At 47.7% G+C, this 21,431-nt stretch overlaps 1 protein-coding gene across 1 annotated transcript in view; it reads right to left on the bottom strand.

The window, feature by feature from the left end:
• Positions 1-4,156: 4,156 nt before the first annotated feature.
• Positions 4,157-21,431, bottom strand: part of FOXO3 (forkhead box O3) — an 80,530-nt gene continuing 63,255 nt past the window's right edge. Inside the window, exons 2-3 of the mRNA XM_068677763.1 lie at positions 18,258-19,693; positions 4,157-7,277 (exon numbers count right to left, since the gene is read on the bottom strand). Of these exons, the coding sequence (XP_068533864.1) occupies positions 18,293-19,693 (1,401 nt within the window). The 3' untranslated portion in view covers positions 4,157-7,277; positions 18,258-18,292. The remainder of the gene's footprint in view (positions 7,278-18,257; positions 19,694-21,431) is intronic.

The following is a 21,431-nucleotide window of genomic DNA, read 5'->3' on the forward strand; positions in this document are numbered from 1 at the left end:
TCAGAGGGAAAAAAAAAAAGTCAATTCAAAGAAAGACCTCTGAAGATCAGAGGTTAGGAAGACCATTTCTGACAGCAGTGGGAAACATGGGTGGCTTCAGATGTGGATCGAAGAATGCTTGAAGGGCACGAAAGAGTGTTTCAGGTGCCCCCACAGCAACATATGACTTAAAGGACTGCATTTTATTGGGCCTTTTCCATGCATTGCTTTACTTGAGATTCCTGTCTTCCTCACATCTCTTGCAATTTTCTCTGCTTGTACAAAAAAAGTCCACTCAAGCATATGCCATGACGCAGGCCAGGTGGGAGCAGATCAACCCATGCATTTGTGAGGGAGAACCAAACCGTGAGAGACTCCTGCTAACAGCAACATCGTGTCATCTCCACTAAGGCCCTTCCTCAGAAAGGGAACAAAGCTTTAGCAAGGTAAGGTGAAGAAACTTCAGAAAAGCAAAGATATTCAGGCAGGAGCTTTCAGAGTTTGGAAACGCAGCAGCAGAATCTCAGCCAGGTCCCCCAGGGCCCAGCAATTCAGGGCACTTTCTGCAGATGAATTATCACCTTTGTGTCCTCTAGTGAAAAAGAGAGCGAAATGAAACAGGGCGAAATTACCTTAAAATGCTAGCTGCAGATGAGCTGGAGAAAAGGGAGGGAGGCTTTGTGTCTACATGTATGAGCTGCTCGGGGGCGACTTCCCCCAAAAGTGCTGCAGTAAGCCAGTTTGCACTGACCCCTTGGTGAAGACAAGTCCTGCCTTACTCCGACTGCAGAGCAACCACAACTCAGTTACAAAGTGAAGGCACTCGTACATCCACACCTGACCTTCCCCCATCCTACCTGGTTCTAGCTAGAGTCCCAAATGCAGAGGCTTGAGAGCAGACACCCGAAGGTAGCTGCCTTCCTCGGGAGGAGACCGGGATACCTCCTAGCTCTGAAGGATGCTGTAATTTTAAAACCACTCAGGCACAGTGGAGTTTTGACTTAAATTGCGGCTTTTCCATAGGAGTCTACCAGGCTGAGTGACAGTGCATGGCAGAAACTTCTGTAGAAATGAGACAGCATTGCTATAAATTTTTCTTAATGGATGCACACTGAGGCTGATAACCCAGTTTGATATTGCAAGTATGACTCTCAAGAGTAGTGCAAATGACAATGGATTTCATTTAATGAATAAAAGGATTACTTTTTTTTTTTTTTAAAAAAAATAGCATTTCATGTCTTACAAATTGCTTCTAAGTACTGACTTTTCTCCAGGACATTCATCCATAAACTAGTTATGGTATACAAGCCTGGATAGCCTTAAAATAGAGGAGCCTATAGGGATTTGAAATAAAGTGCTGGTAAAATATGCTCTTTTTATTTTTTTGACTGAAAAAATAAATGCAACATGAGAGGCTGCATAGATATAATACCCCTTGTTCATGGTGGAGGCTTGGAAGGACTGGACCTTGGTATCCTGGATGGGAGGGTGCCAAGAGTCTGGGGGCTCTGCTCCTCCTGCACAGGTCCAAGTCTGACCTACGCACCAAGGGAGGCCAAGTCCTCCAAGGAGCTTGTCCTGAAGCCGTGGGCTCCCCGTGTCCCCATCCTGCTGAGTGGAGGGATGTTTTTTTGAGAGCTCCCATCCCTCACCTGCATGCTCAGCCCTCCATGGGAAAGGCAGCACTTGGCAATTTTGTTGCGCTTCAAGCACAAAATTTTAAGGTGTCCCCTAGAAAAGAAGGAGAGTTCAAGGGGGAAGCACCTGATCTGGCTCATTTTCGTTTTGGAAACTGGAAAGACTTTTATGAGATGACGTTTTTATTATTTTTCTCCCGTTTCATTAGGTGTCATTCACAGGATATAGATATCGTTAAACCTGCACATCATTTAGGCCAATCGCTACTTCTGAATCGAGACATTTTATCTTGTTTTCCAGATAAAATCTTCTCCTTGGTATGTCATCAAAGCATCAAATAATACAAACAGGAGACGCTTTGTTCTATCAAGTAAATGTTGTGGCACATGCAAAACTACGGGTGTCATTAGTATGAAAGGAAAATCCAAGTGCAAAAAGAAAAAAAAATCCAGAACGAAGTTTCAGAATTTTACCAGACAATTGCGAAGTTTTCTAAAGATTTAAATAACAGTAAAAGAAATGCACTTAACTCTTTTTTTTTTTTTTTTTGTTCCTTCTAATGGAATTTTCTGTTTCATTTTTGCATGATAATAGGATTTTCATCAAAAAAAAAAAAAAAAAGAAAAAAAAAAAAGAAGAAAAAGGAAAAAAAAATGGCATAGGTAGAGGGAGTGGGAAAAAAAGCTATGTGGGCTGGGTAGGGCAAAGAGGGAAGCGATGAGGCACCGCAGAAGTCGCCGGTGGTGGGATGACTCCGTGTGCCAGGCGGAGATATCTGCATATCTGCTTCATCTGGCTTGGGCTCCGCTTGGCCCGAGAAGTCCTCCTTTTGAAAAGCAAGATATCAGTCACCATGACTGCATCACAAAAAAAAAAAAAAAAAGAGGCAGACTCCCAGATTTGCTTATCTCGAGCTTCTTGAAAGCACCCCTAACTTCCTTGGCAGCAGCAGCCAAGCAATAGCTGTAAAAAGTTGTTTTCCCTGGGCTGGCCTAACCAGCGACTCAGCACATGCGGTGGGGAGCTCCCGAAATAGCTCAGGGTTGCCTCACCAGTCTCGGCAGCAGCTCGAAAGGCCTTTTTGTCTCCTGGGACTTGGAGAACTCCAAGATGTTTGGGCTTTGTTTTGAAAGTATTCGGCAAGATAAAGATGATCTATTTATTTCAAGGCCGGGTGAACCGCAGGTCGCCGTGAAGACATTGCACAACACAACCAAGTCGGCTTAGCGCAGAGCTTTTATGGGATTCGATCGGCTCAAAGTTGCTGCTGCCCCCACCTAAATTCGGGTCGAGGCTGAGGCCCCTCCACGATGGCACCTCACGGGGCTGAGGGCTCTCACTGATCGTCCCAAATGCCTGGGGAGCAATGCCAAGGAGGAGGAGGACCGGAGCTGGAGGAGCCCCTGGAAAACTCAGCAAAATAGATCAATTTTCTGGGAGATAATGCACAATTCTTAATAAAAAGCTATTTTCTGACTGTATCCTGTAATACTTCAAGCCAGCCTTATCCAGGCTGCTTTTGTGCTGCAGCACTTCGCAGCAAGCCTTGCACGGACAAGGCACCCCCAGCACCACCATAACCTCTCCCTGCTGCACGAAAAGGCTCCTCTTTTTTGGAACTATCATTTGCTTTTGAAAAGCGACTCCAGAAAACATACACATCTGTGGCTTCCCGTCAGGGCGGGAGGGCAACTTCTGCCGACGCGTCTCATGTTTCTCAGCACGCTCTCCTGCGCCTCGGCCAGAGCCGCCGATACAACTTTCTGCTGAGTCAGGCTGCTGGGTTTCTTATCCCAAATCCCAAATGGGTGGTTTCAAGTGCTCCAGACATTTTTCGAGCATGGTTTGAAAGCCAGCCAAGCCCAGGGGGATGCAGCTCTTCTGGCTGGGTTACAGTCGGGCTGGTTTTCTCCCGGGAAGCTCGAGCTGGGCTGCAGCAGCGGGGTGCAACGTTGGAAGGATTTTTCTCCATCTGGCGAGCGAGCAGGGTTTGGTGTCACCACCCTCACCTGGCATCCTCGCTGCTCTGCTGCCCTTCGGATATTTGCAGAGGGGCACCGAGCCTGCTCACCCACCTGACACCCTGGGGACAGTCCCCTTGTGCAGCACCTGGGACGGGTGGTTTTAACTCTGCCTTGCATGTTTCCTACAGCCAAAGGGACATGAATTCATGGGCAACCCTCCTGGAGATGCCTCTGCAGAGCCACAGGACCTTGTGCAGCCCTGTGCCTCGTGGCCCCTGCCACCGCCGGTGTCCCCTCCCCACCCCTCTTCCATGCTCTAGACGCCCAGGACAACAAAGCAGAGCGAAGGCGATTGTGCAATGTAGAGATCCATTATGCTTTATTTACATGCGTCACCATCTCTTTTACAAACTAGATTACAATTTAAAATGGAATACACAAGGCAATATCTACTAACACCAAGTGGAGTAAGCACTGCGTCGCTACTTCATCTGGAACGGGGCAGGATTTGCTCCAAAACAAACTTCCTTCCGATCTCTGTGTAGTAAGGTAGTATATTCATCCAGGGCAGCATCTTTTTTTTTTTTTTTTATCTTTTAATTATTCTTATTTTATAAAATCCTCAGTAAGACTGCAACATGAGAGTGTCTGCTTTCAAATGAAAGTACAAGATAGCCCAAATGAAAAGTATAAACTGTTCAGCTCTTCGGTATGTCAAGACGGCCATGCGCGCTAAGGCTGTGGATTTCATATTCTTCCAATTTACATGGCTTGAAACAAAAACAGATAAAACAGTTTTACAGATACTGTATACATATTTTTTCCAATCATGCAACTTTTTTTAAAAAAAGTTAAACATGTGAAGCCAAATGTACAATCCATTTTTCCAACCCATAGTAACGAAATGTGTCTGGTCCCCCTTCGCATCTGTTGGCAATTCCTAATGCGTATCGTGTACTAAAAACAATTACAGGACACTGATTGCCAAGCAATGACATCATTCGAGAGAAATACATGACCTAAAAGGTTAACTTTTTGAAGCAGTGGCACAAAGATTTCCGGAGTTAAGCAGTGGCCAACTATCCAATTGTTCTCATGAGGAAAAAAAAAAGAAATGACAAAATTATGAAATAAACCCCCAAAACTGTGAGTAGGAAACTGCGTAAATGCCACCTTAGACCTTCTGTTTAGACAGAGTGTTTAAGTGACTCCTGTGTAATTTTCTGGGCCGTTATCTGTTTTATGTGGTTTCAGAGGGAAAACTATGCGGGAGAATATTCAAAAACTCAAAAGGCCAAAGTTTTCAAAAGGTATTTTCCCCAAATTAGCAATTTTTATCTGTATTTTGACACCTAAACAAGTGACCTTTTCAATTCATTAGGATGCATTTATTTGCTCGGCACCTCTGGAGACGAGGGCAATTTTTAGGCACCTCAGCATACGGACGGGGTGGCCCTTGAGGCACCTCAGTTTGAGGAGCGACAGTCCCGTGACACCACGTCCAAGCCCCAGACTTGTGATGCCCGACATGAGGCACTTCAATTTGAAAGTTTTGGCCACAAAAACGAGCAGCAGAAACCAAACCAAGCTGAAGAGGTTGTGCAAGACCATCCCTCTTCAGCGGGTGCTGGGATAGTCTCCAAGGTAGGGGTGTGGTGTGTCCTGTGTCCGAATCCACGGGGCATGGGGAGAAGTTTCCTTTTTTAAAAAAAAAATAAATGAGGATGGTAAACCCTTGGCTGCTTGGAAGAGTCGATATGCTACGGGGCGACGATAACCACAACTGCACAGAGTTTTACACAGTCATAACCACGGGGCGAAACCAAGAGGGGCGCCTGTAGGGGAAGAGCGTGAGCGCGAGGGGGGCTACGATACGGAACAAAACTTCCATCACACGGGGTAAGGGGGGGAGCTGTTATTTCACCAACGTCACCTCGGGGACCTGGGACGTGAGGAGCGAGGGAGGGCCCACGAGCGCTGGCGTGGGCGTGCATGACTGTGCGTGTGCGTGTGCGGTGGCAGTGGCGCGAGGGAGTCACTCCACGTTGCATGGTACACGGACCGGTGGCAGCTCATGCACGGAAACTTTGGGTTAAAATGCTAGTCGGTTTTCCTAACATCCATGCATAATGATCCATTTCTGTACATAATAAAATATATTTATATATTTATATGCATAATGCCTTTATGCAAAGAAAAAAAAAACAAAACAAAAACAAAACGTCATATATCGCTTTGGAGAATTATGTATACACTGTCCTATTCAGAACGTCTTCATACCAAGTTCTTATGTACCATTGGTGTTTTCCCCTCTTTTTTTTTGTATCCCTCCCCCCCAAGATACTAATAAAAAGTAATCAAACTTTCCAGATTATAGAGAGGATCTATACAGCACCATACCTTTTATTCATTATTATTAATTATTATTCATTTTACAAAAGAAAAATCTCAAGAAGCAAAATATATAAAACTGCCTTGTCTTTCAGTGTCATTTATCCTGTTACAATCTATGCTCGGATGAAAAGCCATTTGTGTATTGTCACCTTGCCATTCCCTCTCCTGCTTCTTCTTCCACAGTGGGTTAGACAACGACGAGAAGGAAAAAAATCATCAAGGATATGTCAAAAAAAAAAAGGAAAAAAAAAAAGGATCACTGATGCAATAACACACTGCAATGACCTGTGCGAGTGACTTGCTGATGCACTGCCCGTTGGCTCCCCTCTCCTGCGAAGCGGCGTTTCCCTTCATTTTCTCTTCTCCAGACTGATCCCTCCGGGTGGTGACTCTCACCGCGTCCAGCAGCAAAGGGCAGCTCAGCCTAAAACTTCTAACTAACGTACAGCAGGCGGGGAGCCTGCTCTGGTGGGCAGCGAGCGGGGTCCTGCGGCCCAGGAGGCGAGGAGGGCAGCGGCACCCGCGGTCAGTCCGTCCTGTCCTCGCCAGCACCAGCCGGGAGGTCTCCCTCGCCGGTTCTCCCTCGCTTCGCCATCAGCCCTGGCTCGATGCTTGAACACGGGGGCGTACCATGAAGTTGAAGGAAAAGAATTAAGAAAGGAAAAAAAACAAAGCAACCCAACGGGCAAACAGACCACACGAGACCGCCTCCCTCTGGAATTCGGCCGGTCGCTTGGCGTAATGGATGCTGTATATTCGGAAAGCCCTGGTGGTGGGTTGTGATCGCTTCCTCGAGCATAAGCAGTGTTTCAGATTCCCCAGGAAGAGAAAGCAAAAATGGTCAAAAAAAATCTAAGGAAATCAAACTGGAGGCTGGGGGGGGAGGAGGGCGGGCAGACAGGAAAAACCTCCAAAAAGAAAAGCCAACTTAAAACATCCCATAAACCATTAATATATTGAAACACCACATACTCATTGACAAGTAACTACTGTAAAGGCTACACAGTGTGTTCTCAACAGGATGGTGCTGAACATTGTCTCCACAGCAGGTGCTTGGCCATCCCAGAAAAGGAAGATTTTGCATACTTCTGAATGAGTTCAATTCCAAAAAAAAAAAAGTAAGAGAAAAAAAAAAAAGAAGAGGATCTTCACTCAGGTGTGGGGCCTATTAACAGTCTGCTTCGTTAGGAAAATAATGCAGGGTTCACAAAGGTCGTAAGCTGTAAACAGTATCACTGTCCACTTGCTGACAGCAGATTTGGCAAAGGGTTCTCTCTCTACATCTCGTGTCAGTTTGAGGGCCTGGAGAGGAAGAAAAAGAGAAGAGTGAGATTGTGAGAAAGTGTAGGAAAAAAAACAACCCACAAAGCTACAACAAAAAGCCACCTGAGTAAACCTCCAAACCCAGTGAGTTTGCACTGATAAGCAATTTTGATTTGTTGGCACCCAGAAGCTTCGACATACAGCCAAGTGCTGTCACGTAACTCCTCCTCAGTATCTGCCTCAGGTGGCTTCTCAAACTGGGGCCTAGTCCCCACCACCACCCAAAGCCTTGTGAGGGCCTTCTGTGATGAACGACTGGTGATTTTTTATACAGTGTAAGAACACGGGGACACTTGCTGAAGCAACCCAAGTCGATTACAGGAATGTTTTTACTCTCTAAAATGCCCGGGAACGTGTAGGGGCACTGCTGGCCTGATCTGGCAGTGCAGCTCCTGTGAGGGAAACCACCCGACGGGGTATGGTTCCTGCTCAGACTGTCCCCAGGATCCTCCTTTCTAAGGTGCCAGGCACTGATCCTACAATAGAGTTTTATTAAAATGACCTATCCCGATAATGCTGAATGATGGATGGGACTTTAATCATTTTGTCTGACGGTTATTAGAGCACCAGGGCGACAGCTGCTCCCCGTGCCATTAGGGGAGAACTGCATTCAGGGTGGCTTAGGGAGCAGACAGATTGTGCCTTTCGCCCAAACAAAATTTGGCTTTAGCCTTAATTACGGGCAGGGTTTTGGGGGAGACTGTTCGACGAATAAAGGGATTTCCGACTGGATCAACATATTGATTTCTTCGTTTCCAAAGAGCAAATTAATGCTAGCCCTCTGCTAATGTGACTGTCTGGCAACAGCTCCACTGGGTAAGCGTGTCCCCGCGGCCACAACAAGGTCACCACGAGTTCCCCAGACGGGCCCAGTAAGTCCCAGTATAACCAGTGGCCTGTCTGCAGACCAAACGAGTGCATCCCTTTGCAGGGAGGCTGGAGGCTGGTGGCTTCCCAAGGCCCAGGCTCCTCAGGAGGGCACGGCTCAGTCAGCACCCACGGGCTTAACCCGAGTGAGTCCTGCTGGTTCCAAATGGGGCATTAATTAAAAGGAAATAAGGAGAGAAACTCCTGAGTAAGTACCAGCGCGGTGTTTAACATTTAAATTAAAAACGTATGTAAAGCACAATGCTACCGAACGAGGAGACAAAGGAAAAAAGAGGGGGACAGGCGATCACAGGCAGGATTTGTGTCAGTGGCTCTGCCTGGTTTTTCTCCTCCAAACCTTCGTGGGACTGGGGCTTACCCAAGACGAACGCACGGAGGAGGTGGAAGCTGCTCATAGCAGAACCGAAACACGCTCGATTTTCACGGTTCTGTTTACGCAGACTTTGCAGATGGATTAAAAAATGGCAAGGAGTAGATCAAAGCCTTAACCCACACGCCTTTGAATTACCCCGCTGCAGTCCGTAGCAGACCCACGCGCTCTCACTTTCTGTCTGACCACAAAAAGCCTCCGTCAACCCTGAGTTAGGTTCACGGCACTGAACACCATGCCAAGCAGGGAAGCAAACGCTCTGGCTACATCTTCATGTAGCAGTGGTTCTCTACCACGTTTTCTCCCGTTCCCCGTGGCATTAGGGAAAGCTGCGTGTCTGCAGGGGAATCTCCTCCGGTGAGGCAGGACAATGCTGTCCCTTATGGGCAACAAGCAGCTCTCCGGGTAAGGTGCTGCAGTCCCCCTTTGTTCTGTTTTCTGGCCTTTATTTACTCCTGGGGCCTCTTTTTGGGGGAAAAAGCAACAGAGGCACGTGCATGGGAGTGACTGCAAAAATATATGGAATAGAGGCAACAGGTAGGTACAAGAAAAGGGAAATCTAGCAGGGCTGGTGGGTTAGAGATCAGTGCTCGAAAGCAGTGCTGTGGCAGCAGCTGGGAGGTTGCCATGGCTCACGTACTGCAGCAAACCCATTCCCCTGGCTCTTATCTGCAGCACGGTCTCATTCCCCAAAGCTGGGGGGGACTCCCAGACAGAGGAAGGGCATCCTTTGCCTACACTCCCTAAGCCACCCTCTGGAAAATTCACTTCTCCCTTAAAAAGCTCCTCAGCTCCTCTGCCAAACCTGAAGCCCATTTCCAATCATCAGAGAATGGAAAGGCATTTTAGACTTTCTCCTGAAGTGTTGTAGACTTTCTTTGCTCAGTCTTTTCTTAGACTTTCTAAGAAAATCAGGATTTTCTTCTGAAGTGCAGTCACCACAACTGAGCTGACACCTGGGCTCGCACTGGAAGCAGAGGCAATCCCACTCTGGTGTTTTGACCCCTTGGGCACAGAAGGCTTGGACAAGACCCATCTGCTGGACATCAGGAGAAGCCCAAGTACTGTATCAAACTATAGCTTGTGCAACCACGCATGCATGTGGTTGGTGAAAATGACAACTTTAAAAGAGAAACAGAAAAAGCATTAAATTAGGGGTAGTTTGGGATGAAGTCTTGCTTCATCACTTCCCACAGACATCTGAGCCCTAGATGCTAAATCTGTTTATCCTATTTGGTGGAAGAGAAAAACAAAGATTTCTGTATTCCTTCTGTCCTTTCCTATGCCCTCCCATCCTCTACCTTGCTACTGACCTCCTATAAATGCTGCTTTTGCCTTAATGTGTGGCTTAATGCTGTGATGTCCCTCCCAGCAATAACATTTTCCTCACCTTTGTCTCACATCACGTCTCCACCACCTAAGGGGAAGGTTCCCAAGCCCCTTGCCAGTTTATGCTCTATAAGACAAGCTCTGAAGCCTCATCTGCTCCGTGCTGCTTTCTCCCTTTGGTTCCTACTGCAGCACTGGAAATTCCTGCAGTGGTTTGCAAAAAGAAAAGGGATGTGATCCTTTCCTTGATCGTAGTACTTGACACTGCACCCTCAACACACAGCTCCTCTGCAAAGCAGCCCACTGAGGACCCGCTGATTTGGCTGGAAACCTTGCTGAGTGGATATTGCATCTTGAAAAATATCACCACCCAAAGGTCTGTAAGGCAAGAGTTTTCCCTGGGTGCCGCTCAGTACGACTCCCCAGAGACAAGAAATCCCAATAATGCCTTTTACAAGTCCACAGACTGTAAAATGTAAACATTTTGAAGGAAACTCGTGTCCTTTAGTGACAGATGTGCACTTGTTCCAGTGCCTCTGTCCCTTGCTTCTGTCATGTCATTTCTTCTCTAAAATGGGGTTAGGCTCAAAAGCGGGGCATGATTAGGCATGCTTACCGCCTTTTTCTTAAGTTAGTATTCTGCTATAGGTTTTCATAGTTCAACACCAAAAAGTACAAAGTACTTGCTAGAACTGAACAAGGAAAGTAACTGTTGTGGCCTTCTGCAATGACAAAGTTGCAGCGTGAGGTTTTTCATAGAACCACAGAATGGTTTGGGTTGCAAGGGGCCTTCAGCACCATCCAGTCCCATCCTCCCTGCCATGGGCAGGGACACCTCCCCCCAGCCCAGGCTGCCCAAAGCCACGTCCAACCTGGCCTTGAACACCTCCAGGGATGGGGCACCCACAGCTTCTCTGGGAAAGAAGAGAATAAAAATGCTGATGCCATGGCAGGTATGTCACTTTGGTCCCATACAGGCCTAGCATATGCTGCACCGGAGTGGCACCGTGCCAAAATGCAACGCTGAAGTCAGGATGCAAAGTCCAAGGGAAAGCAGAGAGCTGGCAGCTTCATGCACTGTCTCACAAGGGCCTGAACTTTCAGGCATGTTGCAACTTCACTTTTCCTCTTTGAACTGTACTCAGAAAAATAGATTTATTTTTTTTTCTGGTTCAGACTCAGAGAACAAGGGGAAAAGAATGGAAAGAGGAAGAGAGCAGCAGAGAACTGGGACATATGGGAGCTAAAAAAATGCTGTGCTGGTACTTGCACAGGCACGTAGAGCACGAAAGTGTATCCTTTCGTTCTGTGGCTGCTGCTTCTCTCCAAAACACACTGCAAACCATAGCAGACAACCAAATGCTTTGGAAGTAAATGCACCTGCAGATGTCAAATCGTTCTCCCTGTATTAGCTCTGCAACAAAAGGCTTGCCCGGGACCTCAGCAAGGTGCCACAGCTACTGGCATGAATGCTGTTCTGATAGACCTTCCTCTGCCTCCTTTCTCCTTGCAGAGGCCCGTGCTGTTCGTCGTATCTGTAATACCACTGCTGCTTGCTCCTGCACAACCAACCTGCAGCATCACAGAAGTTCACAACTTGATCAAAAGCTGGGCCTTTCTTTTCACACCCCTGTACAGAATAAGCCTCTGTGAAGATTTAAACCAGACTGCATGGTGAGGAGATGAGCACAAAATGACGTTAGCCCTCCTGATCTCAGCACTTACTCATCTAAATCTGCATTTACCTTACCATGCACTTTATAGTTTGTCAGGACAACAGGGGAAAAACAAAAGAAAGAGAAGATTTTTGCTCTTCTACTTTTCTAATAAACATGTATTGAATGCAATCTAATCATTAATACATTGCCATCTCTTTTATGCATGTGAACAGGTTAAAAAAAAAAAAAAAAACACAATGTTGAACTTTAACAACTGTTTATGAAGCTTTTGAAGAACTACTTTTCACAGAATCATAGAGAAGTCTAGGCTGGAGGGGACTTCTGAACATCATCTGGACCAATCTTCTTCTGAAGCTTAGGTTAGATTACTCAAAGCCTTGTCAAGGAAAGCCTGGCAAATTTCCAGCAAGGCAAGGTCCTCTGGACAGTTCACTTTCCACTCAGAGGTGTCCGAGGTCCCCTCTACCCATTTTACAGATGAAGACACCTAGAGAGAAATTGGCCCACCCATGCTCACACACTTCAAGGAAAAACAGATTGGGGTTTTCCTTATGTCTTGGGACCTGGTACTAAAGCACCCAATCCACAGGAAATTCTGCACTTGTTTGCAAGAGGAGCAGGCTCGTACAGACGACACTGCATATGTCACTGTGTTGTTGCCCATACAAAAAGACCATATGTTGTGCCACTTGTTTTTACACCTACAGAGATGCCAACGTGCAGCTACGCTGGCTTTCCAGCACAAGCACTGCTGACTTCCAATTGCTTTTGAGAACCATCCACATCTGGCTGGGTTCAATCCCCTGCCCTGGACAACCAAGAAGAACCAAAATGCTTGCAAAATATAACTTTTAAAAGGGGGAGAGTACATCAGCTGAATAACAGGCCCACTGGCAAAGAGACCTCTGCTGTGGATGAGGAAAGGATGGATAACTACTATACCTGTGCAAATACAGAGAAGGATTTAGCTTATGCCTTTGAATCTGGAGAACAAATGTTGCTTTCCAAGCTGGAGAGTAAAGGGTACCTACCTGACTGGAAACATCGTGAATTACGCATTTTACAGTGCCATGGAAACCTGCTATGTACTTTTTCTGAATGTCCTCATAGACTGTCTCTTTTTCTCTGCCAAGCGCAGGCCAATAATGCTCACATGGATCACTGAGAAGGATTTCCACCAAGCTGATGTAAGGCAGAACCTCCTCTACCAGGACTTAGAAGTGTTAGGAGGAGGCAAGAGAGGCAAGGCCCTTCCTCTAAACCAGATCTTCCCTATACTTGTATGAAATACCTGTGGAAGCTGAGAGAAGCAGTTTGCAGGAGGAGGCAGCGCGGGGAAGAACAACGGGCTAGGCTCTCAGCTCAGATGAAAAAGTGCACGAACACATGCTATTCTCCACGGCACCCTCTGGGAAGTATCCTTTTTTTCCCTGGAGCAATCGCAGACAGCCTCGGCGACTCAGCAGCCTCTGTTAGCTGAGCCGTGTCCCCGTCCACTTGCTGCCCAACAGATGTCTGCTCCGCCAGACTCCACAACGGCCGCCCCGCGTGGTAATCTGAGTGGAAAAGCTGATTAAACGGCCCCACAAACCGGGCCGGAGCTGAGCGGCCCTGCCACCCAACTGCTGGTACCTGAGTTAATGGGGCCAGTGTCCCCACGTGGAGGCTTGATGGGGGGCAATGGTGCTGCGACCATCCTGCAGGAGACTCTCGCTCTCCACCTCCAGCACCAGGAGCCCAAGGGGAGGCTGTGCGAGCATCCATCCCTCACAATCTTTCTTCAGGCCAGGAGAAAAAGCCCAGCTATTTACTCACAGCACTGCTCAGCTGCGTGCACTCCTGCTGCCCACGCCGTACCTGTGCCCTTTGGCTGTCATGAAGCTAAGACTCAAGCCTCTCCGCCTGTCAGTTCATCACTGTGGCTGAGCACTGAATTGCCATGAAAGAAGATCCTGACCTTTCCTCAGCTGCATGATGCTGTGTTTCTAAAAAAAACCCTCTCTTATTATGCACTTCTTGAAGAAAATATGCTTTTTAGGGGGCTGTTTAAAGGCCCGGATGAAAAGGAAGAAATAAAAAACCAAACCACCTGTAACCAGCCCAGCTATTGGGCAAGAGCATAACCTGGGACGAACGCTGATCCTCAGCTCTAAACGCTCATATAACGGCTCATTCACGTGAAAAAAGACATTTGCAAGACTCGTTCTCTAATAAAACCCAAGCGCTGCCGATCCGGGGAGGAAAGCACTGGGGAGACCAGTTGATGCGGGCTGTTCTAAAAATACCAGTTTGTGCTGTCATCTGGTGAGAGTATGTCATCCTGTAATCTTGGCATCTGCAGGGACAGCAAGTTTCTGCCTAATTATTGCTGCTGAATCACATGACAAAGCATGAGGCACCGAAATATGGATATATATATCACAAAAACAGAACACCCAAACCACAGGAGCAGACCACTATCTGGGCTTTGGCTGCTGACCGCTGAGCCTGCGGACAGAGTGCTGGGTTTGAGGGACCCTTCCCCTCGGGTAATAACCTGAAAACAAAAACTTAGGTTTAAATAAATAAATAGCCCGAGCTCTTCCAGGAGGAGCGAGGGGATCCATCACATTCCTGTCCCTTCACCACCGCTGAGGCCCTGTGAGCACCCTCCTGGCTCAGCCGGCCCGGCCTGGAGTGGAGCAGCCCCATCTGCTGCTGCTTCCTGTCGACACGGGGCCGTGACAAGGACTTTCTGGAGCCGAGCTGGGGACAGTGGCCGCCAGCAACGCCACAGCAGGGACCGAGGCCCAGCGGTGCCTGAGGTGGCAGCAGTACAGCAGTAAAGGCTGCAGCTGCCCCACAGGCATAGGGCAGGCCCCTGGGGAGCCTGCTCGGGGCAGGCCCTCCCTGGAGTTAATAGGATCCCTGTTTGCAGAGAAATACCAAGTTTTCCACAGGGATATTTTTTGCTCAAAGACTGAACTTGGCGCGCGTGACGCTCGGCTGGTCGCAAAACCACTTCTCAAAACGCGGGCTGGCTGAAACAGCGCTGAAACACGAAAAGCGCGCCACCGCCTTAACCACCGACCTGTTAGAAACGGAGCAGAAGAATTTGCTCCTCTTGAATTGCCTCTGGATTTCTTCAAGGGAGCCGCACAGGAAACCTGTCAGCCCTGCCCGTGAGACCTCATTTTGGAAACGGAGAGAGGAGGGAGCGCAGCCATGGGGCTGAGGCGGCCAGGGTCCACCAGATCTGCCCTCCACGTGTCAGCTTTAACAAGCAGAAAGCAAGGTTTGTGGAAAAGAATGACAATCACCCTCCTCGTGGCACGTTGTCCAGTCAGAGTGCTCTGATTCAACGGGGGCAAACTGCATCCAAAGGGATCTCTTTACTATTTCAACTTTTAAGACGGTCTTTTAGTCATCCTCAGGCCTACGGGTTTGCTGTTGGTATGAATTTTGAAACAGGCCGAATGTAAACGAACAAAGCAGCAGCTAGTCCTAACAGATACAGACTAATGAAACACAAACAGGCCTTTTATTACAGCTCTTGGGATTTTGATTTATCAGTGATGTTAACCATCAAATTCTGCGAACTAATTCAGGACACTGCTCTTAGAGACTCGTGCACTCCTACAGTAAGGTGACTTGGGACTTCAGTGATGCTCGGGTAAGAGGAGTGGCTCTAACTGCTCTGTGAAGTATTTTGCTTCTCACTTTCAAACAAGTCAACGTGGCTTCAGCACAGCTCTGTTACAGCGCCCAGAGGGATCCGGCTAAATGGCACATTAAAACCTCTCCCAGAAGATGCAGCTAGATGAGTTTTGCAGACAGCAAAACCAGCTCAAGAAGTTCCTGCCCTACTTGCACAGAGCCGCCCTCCACCCCCTTCCCAAGCCCTGCCAGCATCGCCGGCTGCGGGGCTCTCTCAAAAGCTGGATTGCTGGAATAACTGAGGCAAAATCAGCTTCTTCAAGGGGTTTTGATGCCAGAGCGGTTGCTGATCACCAGCTCCCCATATATCCCCCATTTCTGCCCCAAATTGATGGGGAGAGCCCCCATCGGTTTGCTTGGGGCTGCTCTTCGGGTGAATACAACTCCCTTGGGCTGAGAAGGAGCACAGAGCAAAGAGCCAAAGTGGTGGGAACACCAGCAGAGCGAGGGAGGACCCACTGGGTTATAAATAAAAGGCATTCTGGAGAAAGGCTAGGCAATAGTGATGTCTTCACGTACTGATAAATGGGCTGAAGAAACAACCCGACGATTACCTGAGTGGGTGGAGGGCAGATTCAGCGCTCTTGGGAAGCAAGCAGGGATAGGGGAAAATCATGGCTGTGTGAATAACGTCAGAAAAAAACACGTTGATTTCCTTCTTTCCTTCTTGTAGGAGGAAAATCCAAACGAATTTGGTTCTATACGTAGGGTACATATAAGCTAAAGAACTGTGTATTTGGCTGCTTTCTTTTCTTCCTGAAAGCTGACTCCAGCTTTTCCCTTATTTTTCATAGAAATCACAGCACTCTGAGGTATGCCAGGAGCCCATTGTGACTGCTTCACTTCGTGGAATGGATTTAACATGAGCAAGCATCAGGCTGTTCTGCTGAAAGTGTTTCCCAGCCTCCAAACCCACAAAGCTTTGTTATTAGGGTCATGAAAAGCGCTGAGAGGAGATTTTAATTCAGGGGGTCCCTGTGCTACAGCGAGGCAGAAAAATAGCTGAGAAAACAATTCAGGCTGATGACACCTGACTTCACGTGAGATGCTCCTACCAAAACGGGAGGCACTCGCTCAGAGGCCAGCTCTTCAGTGGTGATGCTCAGCAGAGCAGGACCTGTGGAGGTGAACCAGCACAGCAGAAATCACCTGCACTCACACCTGACACTGGAGGCACCCCATAGCAGCCAGTCTGGCTGCCAGAGAAAGAGAAAAAGGCTTCCACAGATGAGTAGACGTTAACTCACTGAGGAGAGCCATCTCCTTAATAAATCTGTCCTCTGAAACGAGGCTCCTTGCACACAGATGTGTCGGATCCTCTCCTCTGAGGGCATAACCTGGGAAGGATGAGGTGATTTCGCTCTCTCTGTGTGGTGCAGGACAGGGTTGAGAGGCAGCTGGGAGCCCTGGCGAGGTGGAGTGCCTCCCTGGTGCTGCTGCTGGGTCTCCCCCGGCACCTTCTACCCACACACAGTAAGTGATGATGCTAAAACATCACCCTACTGGAAGTGTGTCAAGCACAGCTGTCAATAACATCTCTGCTTTAAGCAGAATGTATCCTTGGGTGTTTCACCTCAGGCAAAGAGGGTTTCTAAATCCAAAAAGCTCATGCACCTGGAGGAAGAGGCAACTGATCGACAAGCGCGACCTGCTGCAAGTTTTTGCTTCCTAGTTCATGAACCACTTTTCTTTTTTCTCCCCTTTTCCTTTCTTATATTATCAAGCACTGGAATTGAAATAAAAGCAGAATTCAGCTGGTGCCCTGTCCTTGCCACAATGCCATCCCATGCACAAGTCCTCTACAGGATAGTAAGAAAGGAAATAAGAAAGTTGGAAGTCAGCTGCAAACCGAGTGAATGCCTCTTTTAACCTCAGCGTTGGGATGCTCTGCACACTGTTCTGAAGTTAACACAATACTTTCAATAATTTATAGCTAACCTTTTATCCTACTGTGTTCTGAAATCTACCCTCTTATACTAATAAATAAACAAAGGAGAAAGGGCACTTTGTGTGGAACCTACTCGATGAGTCAGGGAGTATGTACGTGGAAGCAGGCAGAGTGGTATGGGCAGCAACCAGCAGAATCACAAAGGATGACAGGAACAACATTTACAGGCTCTGGTGTCCCCAGATGTAGAAAAGAAACACTAAGAAAAACCACAAAAATCTGGAAAAAAATAATCTGAGGAGGCAAATATTTCAAAAGCACTGGTGTCAGAACACAAACCTAGAGCTATTCTCTTGGTGAAGTCCAAAAGGAAACAATATCTACACAAGTCCTGAGAGGGACCAACAATTTTTCTGCGTATTTAGAGCACTTAGAACAGGATGTTCCTGCGACCAGGATCCTACCTTTGTTATTTCAAAATATAATCCCTTGATTTGCCACTTTTCTTTTGTTAGCAATTACATTAAAGACTAAAACCAAACAATTGCAGTAGCGCAGCTGTACCGCAGCAGCAGTACACCTCTAATTCAGCCCAGATCTGTGCCGCACACCCGGTCCTCAGTGCCAGCACTGATCTTTCAAGGGCACTCTCCCTCCTCCCCTGCCGCAGTATTGCTGCACTGACTGCAAAGCCCCTCGCCCCGTGCCCGTGTAACACGGCTTGGCTACGTGCAGCATTGGCTGCAGAGATGGATCCACCTGTTGCGACTTCAAAGAAGGCAAGCTGGGGCTCTCTGATTCCTGGAACCCACAAATATTCCGCCTCGGTTTGCCTGATTTGTCATTAACATTTCTTATGCCTAAATTAAGAAGGACACGTAGCATCAGATGCGTGCTGACACTGTGGCAGCTGAGCTGCTTTTATAGCTTAGCCTCATTTCCCTCCACACCTCCGAATTTTTCTTGGTTGTAGCTGTTGCATACCAAAACATAGCAAGCCATCACAAGCCCAATTAGTGCCATTAGTGTGCGCTAACAATTAAGTGTTTGGTGCAGACTCCAATAAAACTATGGAACCCAGCATTTTAGCACATCCACGGGGCACTGACCTGTTTGCCCATTTTTCCCTGTTCTGAAAGATCCTTCAGCCTGGTACCCAACTCTGTGATGAAGCCTGTTTAGCACCAGTGAAGTTCCCCACATTCAGACTGACAACGTTCTGAGCTGAGATGAGGGAATCAAAGTTAAAATCCAGCCCATCTGCATCCATGAGTTCACTGCGGATGATGGACTCCATGTCACACTCCAAGCTCCCATTGAAAATATCCAGGTCCAAGTCACTCGGGAATTTCTCGTGTCCCATGACCGGGAGGTTCACGCTAGAGGAGTACAAAGAGGAGCCTGAGAGCGGGTCAGAAAGTGTTTGCATAGACTGGTTGACGGGTGACTGCTGATGTTTGGAGGAACCCAAGCTGTTCGAGTCACTCAAGCCTATGTTACTGATGGAATTGGACAAGGCACGGCTGCCGCTAAGAGGAGAGTTGTGAGACTGGTGCTGGTGATGGGGCAGGCTCTGATTGACCAGACCGCCCTGGCTGGACTGCGCGGCAAACGACATCATGGGGTCGTTGCGGAGCATGATGTTCCTGCGGGAGTTTTGGGCGGACACAGCTGTGCTGGCTTGGGACATGAGCGGGTCGGACTGCGTCATCATGACATCGCTGTGACTGAGCGCATCCGAGGCGAGCAGATCCTGCAGCGTCTGGTTGTTGTAATGGGACATGGAAGAGAAGGTGGCCTGCTTGTTCTCCTGAATGGTCTGCATGGGCGACTGGCGGAGGGAGTTCAGGGACGAGGGCCCGAACACGGCGTTGTTGAAACTACTTGAGGGGGAACCCAGCCCCGAACCTTTGGAACCATACGGAAAGCTGGAGCTCCTCTGCATCATCCCTCCCGTGGGCGACTGCTGGGAGGAAGGGAGTGTTATATTGTCCAAGAGATCATCCATGAGGTTATCTGTCAGTCCATCGTTCAAATTCATTGTCCCGGCCATATCAGTCAACCTAGGCAACTCCACGGTACACGGTTTGTTTACCGAGGGGGACAAGCTCGATGGACTGCTGTACAACATGGGAGAAAGCGGAGCGTCGTCGTCTTGAACATCATCTAGCTCGGTGCTTGCCAAAATGGGGGACAAGCGGCCGCTTATCGTACTGGCGTTGGAATTCGTCCGGGAGCGAAAATCCGTCCAGGCGTCCAGCTCATCGCTGCTGCGGGACGTTGGGCTCCCCGGCCACTTGGAGAGCTGGGAAGGGCTGTCCTCGCTTGCCTCCTGGGCCGTTTGCAGGGCTGCCTTTTTCTTAGCCGCCCGCCCTCTGCTCTTGGTGTACTTGTTGCTGTTGTCCATGGACACGGCGCGTCTGCGTGGCGCCTTGCCCACTTTTCCGCCATCTGGATTGATCATCCACCAGGAGCTCTTCCCGGTGCCCTCGTTCTGCACCCTGATGAAGCGGCTGTGGAGCGACAAGTTGTGCCGGATGGAGTTCTGCGGGAAAGGAAGAAAAGGAAACGTCAAGGCCAGCACTTCTTTTGCTACCCCAAAACCTCCACCACAAAACCAACATCACATGAAGACCACATCAGTAAAAACAACGGGCCCTGTAGGACACGGGCACGCTGTGCATGAGTAAACTGTGCCTTCTTTCTCCATGAGAGGCACCAGAATTACGCCCATACCACAGCAGCTGGCCAGCTGCCCCCCCGCTATAGTATCCTCATAGTATCCTACTCATCCGTATGAAGTTGCACAAAGCCGTCTACCCTGTGTTGTAGAGGATGCCACAAAAAACAGCTCCTGTGTTAGCCCCAGTGAAACACCACCCGATTTACACCCCAAAAACTGGGGAAAAAAATCCAGCTCTACTCATCCTGCTGATTTGGGGCTTAAAATAAGGCTCAAGAAAGGACATGCAAGTAGTATTGGCAACTGAGAATGCTTCCAAGGGGCTGGATTTTTTTTCCCCATGTGCAAGTCAAAGATTTTTGGAGTGATGCCATATTCTTTTGACAAAACAGTTGTGCTATTCCTGCATGTTAAAGACGGTCAGGTTTAAAAAGTTGCACTTTTTCCTAAATTTCAGCAAATACCAGCTATAAAGAGAATAAAATTACATTTGTTCTACCAGCACGCTTTAAAAGCACAGTGTCAACAGGACGATAGCATGATCAAACCACCCAGAATAAATGACCTTAATTTACAAAGCACCGAAGAAATTCCAGGTTTAAATGCGCAAAGAACGCATCAATCAGCAAATCATTCACAAGCATCTCAGCACTTGCCTCGTAAGGATAAATGGATGCTTGACATATGTGAACTGGAGACATGCTGGATGTATGAAGAAATACAGCCCAGCTTTTTTTTTAAACAATCCTTCTCAGCATAAGATGCCTTCTCCCCCCTCTAAGTGTTGTGGTTTTTGTCAGATTGTGAAATGGAAAACATGCCTGAAGTTCTTCTCACATGCAGACAGCAGACGCGTTTGCGATGAAAAGAGAAATCGTATTGACTGCGGTTCAAAATAGCAACTGCTCCGTTTTAAACCATTTGCACAAAACAGCAGACCAGGCTTTGCAGACGCACTCGAGACAAGTTTGGGTCAGCACTTCAACTGTAAACTCATCTACTTCCAAGGAACTATAATGCCATTAAAATATGTTGGAGTGAGGTGCAGCACCATAACTCTTCAGTCTAAGGAGGGAAAAGTTTCTTATTGTTTAGCTGATGAACATATTTAACTGTATTCTGAGCCTGGTAAAAGTCTGTTTCTAACTTCTAATAACTAGGCACCACTGCTAACTTCCTCATGTTTCTCTCAACTGGCTGCAGACCGCTGGTTTTGTTTTTGTTGATATTTTTATTTTTAATTTCTATTTTAAAATATTATTTCCTGATATTCCAGATTGTACTGCATCAGTGCAGGTAGCTCTTGCATTTATCCCCTGTGACAACTACATGTGAGAATATCTGCATGGGAATCTCTCCGGGTGGCTGGATTAGGATGACCAGAGCTAGAACACCACACCAAACACTGTCACGTACACAACCTACAAATGCTGGATACAAGAATAAGCACCACAGTGATACCTACAGACGACAAAATTCTCCAAAAGCAGAAAAGAAACACCCAAGGTAGCATATGTAGACTGCCATACAGCTTCAAATGTGAAAACACTCAGCCGAAGTGCCAGCAGCTAACAGTGTGTGACCTCTGGTATTCTCATGA

This window comes from Anas acuta, chromosome 3, assembly GCF_963932015.1.
Source record: "Anas acuta chromosome 3, bAnaAcu1.1, whole genome shotgun sequence".
Lineage (NCBI taxonomy): Eukaryota > Metazoa > Chordata > Aves > Anseriformes > Anatidae > Anas > Anas acuta.